Genomic DNA, 13044 nt, shown 5'->3' on the forward strand with positions numbered 1-13044 from the left:
TGATGGTCTAACAAAGTGCCTCTCCAAAAACTGACTCATTACCCCTGTGAATAATATATTACGACTCGTTTATGCATCAAAGCCCAGCTTGAGGACACTAAGGAGACCAGTATCAAACATGTCTAATAACCGATATAACTTTATTTTAGGTTCTGACTGATTGAGAGCCTTGCGAACAATTGGTGAGAGGGAGTTTATACCTTTAAATATAACTTTTGCATTTCACTGTAGTGTTGGTGTCGTAAAGAAAAAAAATATCATGAAAATTATATTATGAAATTATTAATGAAAGATTATTACAAGTATTAGGACTACATTCTTGTCAGTATTAACACGGTTAAATTAACTTCATTGATAATAATACATAAAATATAATGATTCAATTTATCAGTCATCAGTACGAGCGTTGCTCATAACACAATCTCTTAATACAATTAGTATGGCTTTATATGAACCGTTGCTCATAATAGGCTTTGAACAATTATTATGGCTTTTATATGAACCGTTGCTCATAATAGGCTTTGAACAATTAGTATGGCTTTGTGTGAACCATTGCTCATAATACAATCAGTATAATTATTACAAATATTGTCATTATTATATCATCTCTAATAACGATACACAATCTTGTAACACAACCTCTAACTTTAATGCGTAAATTTAATACAATCATGTAATACAAACTATGTGATTGTTTATAAAAATAGATCGTTACATAAATTCTATCACGTTTCAAAATGCCATTTCTTTGTTCTTGTCGTATTTGTAAAATAAATTCTAAAGATGGTAACGGAAAGTGGTTGTCTACTAGAAAAACTTTTAAAAAACATCAAAAAAGAGAAAAAGCAAATATTGAAAAAATTAATGAATCTGAAGCAGAAAGCGGATCAGAAACAAAAAGCGATAGTGAATCAATTTCAAGTTGTAACGCAACTGAAAAAAGAAAGTTCGAAGACGATGAATCGGATAAATCAGATACAAGTTCAGAAAGCAATATTTCAAATAACGATCATGTTCCTGTAATTTTAAAAGACATACCAAAAAGGTAATTAATTAATTGTTTTATAAAAAAAAGTAAATTTTACTTTTATTAAACATTATTGTTATAATAATACTTTAATAATCATCAAAATCATGTTAATTGCAGATCAGAAGATTATGATGATGACGATAGTGATGAGCCATTTCTTGACAACGAAGATTATAATAATGGTAATCCAATTCCTAATAACGAAGATTACGATAAGAATAGTGATAGGCAAAGTCTTGATAATAAAGATTGTGATGAAGAAGATGATAAAGGAGACATAGAAACTGAAAGTGATTGTTCACAAACAAGTGCATATATTTCTGAAGAGAATGATGAATTAACAGATGATGATAAAGAATTTGAGGAATCTGAAATGACAAACATAAACGATGGTACAGTTAATACTATGTTTATTGATTTTAATTTTGATAGAATAATAATATTTATTTATTTTAGATGAATTGATTCAAGGTTTACGTCTTTTACATACAAAAGTACTCCATTCAATATCTGACATCGCATTCAACAAAATACTTGATAATGTTAATTCTAATTTAACAATCTATAAGTTGAAAAAAAAAATCAATAGCATAGTTCCTTTTGAACCTCATAGATACGATACTTGCAAAAACAGTTGTATTGCATTTACATCATCATATGAAAATTTAGCCAGTTGCCCTATTTGTGGTGAAAACAGATTTGATGATAATGGCAAACCTGTAAATACAACATTTTTTTTTTCGGTAAAAGAACGCCTAATAATTCAATACAAGAATAAAGAAAGAGCCGAAGAATTACAATATAGAAGTAATTATTCCCAAAACAAAGGAGAGGAGGAAATATATGCTGATATCTTTGATGGATTGTGAGTATAATTTAATTACTAAAGTAAATTTTTTTTTTAAAAAAAAGGCCATTAAAATATGTTTCTTTCAATAGGTTATATAAGGATTTATTACAAAGGGGTTTTTTTAAAGATGAACAGGATATTGCACTATCTGGGACATGTGATGGATATCAGATCTTTGAACAACGAACCGATGATTGTTGGGTCATCTTATTAATAAATAATAATCTTCATCCTTCTATTCGTGTAAAAAAAGAAAATCTACTGGTAACAATGATAATACCAGGTCCCCGTTCGCCAAAGAATTTTAATTCTTTTTTATGCCCTCTTATAAAAGAATTACAAGAACTTGAAGGTATAGCTAATTTTAATATCTAATAAAAATGTATTTTTTCTATAATTGAAATTTTATTTTGTTAAATATTATAGAAGGAGTTCAATGTATAGATGGACGAACAAATGAACCTTTTATTTTACGCGCACATTTATTAACATGGACGGGGGATGTTCCAGCGTTAAGCAAAAGCTTAAACCTCTCTGGACACAATTCGTATAAAGGTTGTCGTTTTTGTATGATAAAAGGGACTTGTCACCCATCAAATAAACACATATACTATCCATCATCTGCTTTTTGCAATATAAGAAATCAGCGATGACACGATCAATATGGGAAAATTAATTGAAGAAGAAACGAATAAAGATCGAAAAGATGAAATGATCAGAGAAACAGGTATGATTTTCTTGAGAAAAAAGTAAAAGTATACTTACATCTCTGTATTAATTATTATTACTTTACTATACAGGAATTAAAGGGTCCAGTGAATTGTTAAAATTACAAACATTATTATTTCCATGGTCTTTCCCAACAGATATAATGCATTTATTCTTCGAGAATGTGGCACCGTCAATGTATGCACATTGGAGTGGAAAATTTTTTTATAACAATCTATTATTGTCTAGTGATTATGAGTTATCAAAATCACAGTGGGAAAGTATTGGCATACAAATGGAAAAAGTAAAAAAAGATATGCCTATTGAAATTGGTCGCCCTCCACGTGACATATTTAAATATCATAATGGTTACAAAGCGGTAGAATGGAGAAATTGGATAATTTTATTTTCATTACCATTACTAAAGGTGTATCTGGATAAAAGGTATTTTAATAAAAAGTAAAAAGTTAAATTAATACATTTTTAAATTTTTTTAACTAATCAAAAAGTAAATTTTACTTTTCGTTACATAATAGGCATCTTCAAGGATGGGCAAACTTTGTGAAGTCTGTAAAGCTTTGTTTAGAACCTGAAATATCTGAAGAACAAATTGATGATGTACAAATTTTGCTTAAAAAATTTTCAGATTATTATGAAAGGTAATGATTTCTGTCTTATAATTTATAATTGTATAATAATTAAAATAATGATTAATTATTTTAGAGAGTATTATCAGAACAATGGCCAACGTTTAGCAGCATGTAAGATAAGTTTCCATTACCTCTTACATGTAGCAGATTCTATTAAATATTGTGGCCCTAGTTGGACCCATTGGCAGTTTCCTATGGAAAGGGTGTGTGGTATATTACAACCACTCATTAAATCAAAGATCAAGCCATATAGCAACCTTGCAAATATGCTTACTTTGTTACAGCAATTTTATATGTTACCATTTTTTTCTATCTCAAAAGCTATTTTCAAAGAAAACCCGCTAAAACAATGGAGTAAGGAACGGGTCTTTAGTACTGAAGGGTATGAAGAAGAATTTTATTCCCCTTCTACTCAATATTCTCTGCTGCTAAGAACACAAACATCTGATTAAATTTTACGAAGGATCAAGCAATATAAATCGTAATGATTTAGAAATGGTAATATAAAGCTTTATTTTATTTAATTTTAAATTCATCATTACAATAACAAAATAATTTCGTTTTTTAGGAGGTTAATAATTATGGTGTAAGATATGGAAGATTAAGAACTTCAGATGGACAATATATTAGTAGCTGTTGTATAAAAAGAAACAATAAAATTGCAAGAAATAATTATTGTGCTCAGGTAAAATTTATAATCTTTGATTACTATCATTGCTATTTTTTTATTTTTTTGATATAATTTTAATATTGATTTTATATTTTATTTATAAATATTTTTAGATAAGACGCACAATAGATAAACTTGCCCACAGACCCAATGCGCCTCCTCAACTCGTTATTGTAGATATATATGGAATCGTAAATTATTATCTTGTCCATGAATTCAACCATCAGGTTTACATGTTAGCCTATGTACAATTAACATCAAAAATTGTAGAAGATGAATATGGATGTAAACATTTTACTCAATTCAGATCAAAAGAATTTATCGATGTAAGATGTTTAGATCATTGTATAGGTTTTGCTAAAATAGATAATAGATATTATATAATTGATAAAGAAAATGCATTTGATGACTCTAATTGGGAAAATATTGGGCATTGATTTCTTGCAGCAGTTCGCACTTATAATAAAACTTTTTATGTTCTAGTAAAAAACCCGATAATTAAGAATATTTGTTGTATATTGATTAATTTCTAAAAATAGCTAAACACGAATAAGATTATCCCATTAACTTTATTTGTATCTAAAAATAGTTAAACACGGATAAGCGATGATGAAATAGATGAAATACCTATTATAAGCAAAACATTTCACTGTTTTTTTATTTTACTTTTCTCTTTTCTGATAAAATATTGGTAATAAGTCTATGTTATTCTAGTAATAAGTCTATATTATTTATAAACTTACTGACGAAAAATATTTTACCAGGAATAAAGGATACAAGATACAAAACCTTGAATTTCTGGAATTAGAAAGTTTTAATTAACCCTACTTAGAAGAGAAGCTGACTATATTACAGGGAGAGACGGTATGAATACATAAATTTTCCACCACAATATCAATTATCCAATAGTTAGTTACTGTCGAAATTAATATTAACTGATTCTTTTATTTTTTCTATTTTAATGTAGCCGTGTCAGGTGTTAACTGTAGAATGTAGACGTGTATAAGTATTTTTTTATGTTTATTAACAGGTATGCATCAAACTTTATTGTATTGGATTTAAAATTAAATAATTAAATTACTAATATACCTTTTTCCCCCTCTTTAACAAGTACATTAAATTAAATAGGTCCGTGTCGAGGTGTTAATTGTAGACGTGTATAAGTATTTTTTACTTAAAAATTATGTTTATTAAACAGGTATGCATCAAACTTTATTGTATTGGATTTAAAATTAAATAACTAAATTACTAATATAACTTTTTCCCCTCTTTAACAAGTACATTAAATTAAATAGGTCCGTGTCGAGGTGTTAATTGTAGACGTGTATAAGTATTTTTTACTTAAAAATTATGTTTATTAAACAGGTATGCATCAAACTTTATTGTATTGGATTTAAAATTAAATAACTAAATTACTAATATAACTTTTTCCCCTCTTTAATAAGTACATTAAATTAAATGGGTCTCGAGTTATTGTGTAATGGGTATGAAAAATAAGTTTTCCTAACTGTATCTTCTTTTCTTTATTTATTTTATTCTTTATTTATTTTCGTTTTATATAGTTTCAGAAATATGAAATTAAACATTTTACTTTACTATAGAAATTATTTGTATCATTGGTTATTAGCATAGCCTTTAAAATGTACACGAATTATTATTGAAATATAATCAAACCATATCGATATTGTATTTATATACTAAAAATATCATTATTATCAAATGTAAAAATGTAATTAAAATAATCTTTAATGCAAGTAAAAATGTATGCTATTTTTAATTAAAAGATACATAAAATATTATTTTATTTGAACTAAATTGACCTTTAAAACTACTAAAAATATATGTTATTTCTAATTGAAATATTATTAAAATATATGCAAAATACAATTGAATCATATTTATAATACACTGAAAATGGGCTTTAAATATACTTAAATATATATAATAACACGAAATAAAATTATCCTGAAATTAAGTAGAAATTAATGACATAAAATTTGCACTTAAAATATACTTAAAGAGGCAAAATTTAAGGGTGTTTTATGAGCTTTTTACATATTAAATACAGTATATTTAAACATAATTTTAGCATTATTTATGGATATAAATATCTTACATAAAATATACTAAAATTATATTTAATTTATACTTATAATATACATGATTATATAGTTAAATATTCTTAAAATTCAGTATATTTTCAGTATATTTTCAGTATGCGATTTTTCTTACTGGGTGGACGAATATTTTCCAGAACTTGATAAAATTCTGCGAGAATATTTAACATTGCAAATTCTTCAAAAACAACATAATCAAATAGCACAATCATTATGCTATAATATGGTATTAATTGAAGATTGGTTACTACTTTTAGATATAAATATTTTATTACTAATAATCAACAAAAAAGGAATTTGTAAGGACATATAACTAAAAAAAATACTTTCCCTATTTTTTGTTTTTTTTTAATAGATAGTAGACGATTTTTATCAGCAAGAAATGACCAGAGAAGATGATTATGACCAACCTCAATCATTATTCTCTTCTTTAATTGAAAATATAGCTCATAATAGTATTCAATAAGTATGGAAAGTAACTAGATATTGTAGACAAAAATCAGAATCACAATATGTCATTTTACTTGATGATAGTTCACATTTATGTATCTGTATCTATATATGAAGTCGAAATTAAAGCCCAAAAGTAGAAATATTTCGACTTGGGAAGGTCAAAAGTCGAAATTAAAGTCGAAATGGTCGAAATTACATCATAGTCATGTGATTTTTATAATTATAATTTAATATAAAATTTTAAACGTGAATAACTCCGTCAATATTGATGCTACAGATATGAAATACATGTCATTGGAATCCTCTCGATAATCTGAATCCAACCGTGTAAAGATCATATAAATCGAATCACTGGATGCGGAGTTCATTAAATTTGAATTTTAAAATTATTGTTTACTATAAAAATTATAAGACTATTTAATACCAAATTTTAAACGTGAATAACTCCGTCAATATTGATGCTACAAATATGAAATACATATCATTAGGATCCTCTCGATGAGCTGAATCCAACCGTGTAAAGATCATAAAAATCGAATCACTGGATGCGGAGTTCGTTAACTTTGAATTTTAATATTATTGTTTACTATAAAATCATATGACTATGACGTAATTTTGACCATTTCGACTTTTGGAGGGGCTCAAGTCGAAATCATTTTGACCATTTTGACCATTTCGGAGGTCAAAATTAACCAATTTCGGTTTCATGTATATCTGTATCAACAGAGAAATAGTGTGTAGCCACTTCTTTCGAATAATGTCTTATTCAAATAATCATGCACAGTTTCATATATCTCTTATATCTTGAAGATGGTATAATTATAATAAGTATAATACTGAACAACATAAGGAACCAATATACCAAATAGAAGAAAATGAATTGAATGAGATGAGTCCTGAATTATCATTTTAACATTTGGCGAATTTCAGAAAACCCCCTAATATCGTACAATCCAGAGGTCTTAAATAAAAGTATAGATTTAGTATGTTATATGCCAAAAAGGCTCTTAATATAGCTGTTTAGATTAATAAAGTCAATGAATTTGTCAATCAAATGGAATATTTTATTGAAAACGTAAAAGTGGACCTATCTGAATAATAGGAAAATGCAATTTCTATGCATATTGGTAATCCATTACAGGTAAGATATAAAGGTTAACAATCTAACAGGTATAAATCATGTGGCGAATCTCAAAAAAGAAAGTGAAACGTATTCAAGATATAACAAATCATATTACGAATAAAGATAATGAAGAGGTTATAACAGGCTAAAAAGATAAAAAAAGAGAGAGACGTTATAAAAAATGTAATCAAATTGGACATTATGCTTCACGATATCCAAATAATGTTTAAAAAGTTTAAATTTTTTTAATAAATACTATTATAATACGTAAATAAAATTTTTTTTTAAAATGTAATGCATTTTTTTAATATGTAATACAATAAAATCACATGATAAAAATTAATAATTTATAATTTGTACTATTATATAGATGAAATCACCTGAATAATTTCACCCAAATGATTTCACCACTGAAAAAAATTAGCAACACTCTTATTTTTATTTGTTAATTTATAAAAAATAATCATAGTGCATATTTTAAACATCGCAAATACATATATATATATTTCTGCTAAATCTAACGCTGCCTCAAAGTAAAGTTTTTAAGAAATAAATAAAACTCCTAATTTTTTTTGATCATTATTATCTTTAGCATTTAAGGTTTTATCACGTGAATTTTGGTGCTACAGCGTGATCATCTGCAGTTTTTATAATCTGTAATATTTTGCCAATTTTGCCATTTTTATAATAACTATTCCCCCAAATTTATATAGTAATTTTCTGTAGTTTATATGTGAATCAGCTCTTAAAGTATTAAAAAAATGTTGCGAAATGTTATTTTTTAATTAAACAAATATTTCGCAACATTTTACTTCAAATTATTAAAAATAACATTGCGAAAATGCTATTTTTAATTAAATTAATGTAAAAATAACGTTTGCACAATGTTTTTACATTAAAGTATTAAAAAAAATGTTGTGAAATGTTATTTTTTAATTAAACAAACATTTCACAACATTTTTACTTCAAATTATTAAAATAACGTTATGAAAATGCCATTTTTAATTAAATTAATGTAAAAATAACATTTACGCAATATTTTTACATTAAAGTATTAAAAAAATGTTACAAAACGTTATTTTTAATTAAACAAACATTTCACAATATTTTTACTTCAAATTATTAAAAATAACGTTGCAAAAATGCTATTTTTAATTAAATTAAAAAATAATGTTTTCGCAACATTTTTACATTAAATTATTAAAAAATATTGCAAAACGTTATTTTTTAATTAAATAAACGTTTTTGCAACATTTTTACTTTAAATTATTAAAAATAACATTGTAAAATATTATTTTTAATTAAATTAATGTAAAAATAATGTGTTTTTCTTTAGCCGGTCTAAACAAAAACAAAAGCAAAGGTTACACAAGATGATAAATGAAGTTACACATGTAGTAATAACGAAAGGGAGAGAAAATTGCCAAGCTCTGGGCAATCTACACAAAAGTAATCAGGACAACAACACGTTCTCAACACAGCATGCGAGTGACAAACGGTCACAACAACAACAAAAAGGATACAAGGCGGGTGGTGAAGTAGAAAAGGAAAATATACACCCAGAAACAAATGAACCAATGGTTGAAAAGGAGGATTTTCGAAAGAATCAAGACAACATAGAAGAAGTAGTTGATTCATTCACAAGTGAAGAAAGTATTAATGTATTTTTGGCAAGACAAAAGCTAAGATTTGTTAAAGGGAATTTGAATAAACAAGAAATGAAAGATTCAATGTTTTTAGAGTTGAACATTGCAGCACACAATATAAATGGGATTGCTAGTGTCCCGTCTATACAGAAACTTCATAACTTATTGGAATTCATTAATGAAAATAGCATCGATATTATGGCTATATCAGAAACTAATATAGACTATTGATAGGAATATTATATAAACCAGGACATTAAGTCAAAAGTCTATTTGATAATCTTCAGTGAACGTGATCAAAAAACTAAATGATCAGGAACGGCACTTGTGATCCATAACAGATAGATGAAGCATTATTACTCAGTAGTGCACATATCCCCATATATCATAATAGCTAAATTCCTGTTCGTACAGAAAGAAATATAGGTATAGTCAATATATGCTGCTCCTAACGATCAAGACATGAGGAAAAGTTTAATCGATGAATTGAAAATGGCTATGGAGGGACATAACCGATCAGTTCATAACACCATAGTACTGCACATTGTATTAGACGATTTCAATGACACAATTAATAATAAAATAGATCAATTGCCCAGCACCGGACTATACATGCCACCCAAATTATTTTGGACTGCCGTAATTATAAGTAAAATCCAAATTCAATTATAACATCCCAAATTATTTTGGCACTTTACATAGTAAATTATATATAAACCGAATGAATTATGGCATCCCAAATTATAATTATGGTATCCTAAAATAATTTGGGCAGCATGTATACACCAGACAACCAGGATCTCAATTTCTAATACAATTATTGCAGTTAGGTCTCTATGATGTGTGCCGAGTTCTCTATCCAGATGCAGAGTTATTCACACATGAGAAATGGAATAAAAACAAAAATAGATCAGCTCCTATCTCAAAATTAAGGATTGATCAAATCTGAATCACACATGAACCCGATGTGATTCCAGTAGAATTTTTGGTGCACTCATCACAGATGGTCACAAACAGTCACCATAGTATTATATCAACAACGCTAAATATATCAGGATTCATTAGAAACAATTTCTGGCATTGTGTCCCAGATCAATTACAGGATCCAGATTTACATCAAGATAAACGTATAGTAAATATCAGTAAAATAACCAATGTGCAATGGGAAAATTTTACCGAAACACTAGATAGGAAAATAGAAGCATGGGACTTCCAACAACTAATAGAGAGAGTATACATGCTGCCCAAATTATTTTGGGATGCCATAATTATAATTTGGGATGTCGTAATTCATTCAATTTATATATAATTTACTATGTAAAGTGCCAAAATAATTTGGGATGTCATAATTGAATTTGGGATTTTACTTATAATTACGGCAGTCCAAAATAATTTGGGTGGCATGTATAAGAGAGAGTTAATTATGAAATACAATTAGGGGACGAAAAGAGTACTGATGGAAAAGAAATAAAATGTAGATTTAATGAGCTTTGGGATAATATTATAAGTGCTATATCTATAGCGATGAATATAAAACTTCCCATGAAATTAGTTAAATATCCAGGAAGTCGCAATACAAGATATAAGTTAACATTTGCAGATAAAACTATGCGACATACTACTAAATTGGGAAGTTTAATTAGAAAAATCTGTAAAGATAAGGACTTTATTGCCGCCAAAGATGCACACTGGATAGATTATTGGCTGAATAGAATAAATTTAATAAATATAATGATGATTATAAAAGGAAAGAATACGATAAATTCATAGATAAGTATGAGGAAATTATTATTCCTACACACAGCCTTTTTAGTGACACATGGATTAATATTGTTAAAGATGTAGTTAAAAAAAGAGTTAAAATAAACAAAAATTATTTACAAGCACAATGTTTAAGCAAGATCCAAGATAGCATAGAAAAACGTTGCAACATTATACACTCGGATATTCCTAAGTGGTTACTTTCTATACAAGATGTTATTAAGGAACACATTATTATTGATCGAGTAGTAATATCCAGCGAGAATGAAAGTGTTAGACTAGCGCTTGATCCTAATACAATTAGAACCTATGCAAAAGATACTTTTGCAGGAATTTTACGAAAACGCAACACTAAATCGATAGAGCAAGACGTTTTCTGGAGCAATATATACAGTCAAACCTTGATATAGCGAACTCTTGATATAGTGAATTTTTCAGACAACTATAATAAATTTCCCCTTGCTATAATGAATTAACCAATCAAATCTCTTAAAATCTTCACTATAGCCCTATAGCGAAGTTGAGGTCTGGAACCTAGGGTTCGTTATAACAAGAGTTGTCTGTATAGGCCAAATGGTGAATTTACTGAGTGTATGGCTAATTTAATGTATGAGATAACATTAGAAGAATGGTAGCAAACACTTGAACAGATGAATACAAACTCAGCGCCAGGTCCTTCAGGGCATTGGATATACTATAATCAAACACATTTCAGACAAATCCAGCTTCATCATATTAAAGATCATAAATTTGTCCCTGAAAATAGGAGTTGTGCCAGACCAGTGGAAACAGTCACTTATTCATCCGATTCCAAAACCACAAAAATTTGATTATATTTTGGCCAACATGCGTCCTATAGCATTGCTAGATAATATCAGGAAATCTGTCACCAAATTATTGACAAACCGATTAAGTACAATTTTGACACATAATAAAGTTTTACGCAGATTGAATTTTTGCGGTCTTAAGGGAGAAGACACAGCAATACCGTTACATTTAATGAATGATATAATTGAAGATGCAAGGGAAAATGGAAAAGAACTCTGGGTGGTAACCTAAGATATGATGAAAGCATATGATTCAGTTAGGCTTAGAGAGTTTACAGCTTGCACTAAGAAGGTTATTAAAAAATTTATTTTATGGATTACAGGATTATTCAAAGATAGACAAATGAGCGTAATTACAGCATTTGGCCCTAGTCCAACCTTCATAGGGGAAGATGGTATTGACCAGGGTGATGCAATTTCACCTTTACTCTGAAAAATTTTTTACAATCATTTATTTGCTTGTAGCTATTCAACAAGCATGCAATCAACAACAAGGATATGAAATGGTAAACACTTGGCCAGTGGATATTCAGGATCGTTCAACATGGCAACAATATAGACTAAGGGTACCGATTATAGCCTATATGGATGATACGAGTTATTTGATTAGTTCAGGGGATAAAATTCAGGCATCAATTAATATAATCACACAATTCTATCATTTCCATGATGTAGATATAAATGGGAAAAAGTCTGAGCTGATGGTAATAAATCCTAAAGTGCCTAGAGATGAATTATATATCACTATTGGACGTGACAACTCAAAGGTCCAAGCCACAGATAAAGAGATACGGTATTTAGGAAGTTATTTTTCTTCTTCTAATTTAAGGAAAAGATCAATCAAAAGAATCAAGGATATAATTGAAAAATTTTTGAATCCTATTAGAAGAAAACGTATTACAGTAGGACATATTGCATATCTTATTAATCATATTCTTATCCCAAGAGTGGTATATGTAGCCTAATTAATGACATTATCAGAAAATGAATGGAATCTTTTGTTTACTCCAGTGATTAAATTAGTTAAGCAGATATGTAGGTTGCCTAAAAGTTATCCAACATCAGCAATATATCATCGATATATTTTAGGAATTAATAATCCATGTGTGCAAATCAGATCAATACCTTTTTATATCTAATAAATAGTAATTCACCGGCATCTAGTTCTATAATGATAAGATGTAGAACTGCACAGTTGCATTTGGTTAT

General features: G+C 27.9%; 3 protein-coding genes across 3 annotated transcripts; all 3 read left to right on the plus strand.

The window, feature by feature from the left end:
• Positions 1-3733: 3733 nt before the first annotated feature.
• Positions 3734-4518, plus strand: OCT59_006774 (uncharacterized protein; the record flags this gene model as incomplete). The annotated part of the gene is made up of 4 exons (XM_066132568.1): positions 3734-3736; positions 3807-3923; positions 4022-4234; positions 4498-4518. The coding sequence occupies 4 exons, from the start codon at positions 3734-3736 to the stop codon at positions 4516-4518; spliced, it is 354 nt and encodes a 117-aa protein (XP_065998287.1).
• A 4456-nt stretch (positions 4519-8974) lies between these two features.
• OCT59_006775 (uncharacterized protein) lies at positions 8975-9478 on the plus strand (the record flags this gene model as incomplete). The annotated part of the gene is made up of 1 exon (XM_066133176.1): positions 8975-9478. One exon carries the CDS (start codon positions 8975-8977, stop codon positions 9476-9478), a length of 504 nt encoding a protein of 167 aa, XP_065998288.1.
• Positions 9479-10771: 1293 nt separating this feature from the next.
• Positions 10772-11418, plus strand: OCT59_006776 (uncharacterized protein; the record flags this gene model as incomplete). The annotated part of the gene is made up of 2 exons (XM_066133887.1): positions 10772-10898; positions 11018-11418. The coding sequence occupies 2 exons, from the start codon at positions 10772-10774 to the stop codon at positions 11416-11418; spliced, it is 528 nt and encodes a 175-aa protein (XP_065998289.1).
• Between the last annotated feature and the right edge of the window lie 1626 nt (positions 11419-13044).

The sequence above is a fragment of the Rhizophagus irregularis genome, chromosome 15, assembly GCF_026210795.1.
Source record: "Rhizophagus irregularis chromosome 15, complete sequence".
Classification (NCBI taxonomy): domain Eukaryota; kingdom Fungi; phylum Glomeromycota; class Glomeromycetes; order Glomerales; family Glomeraceae; genus Rhizophagus; species Rhizophagus irregularis.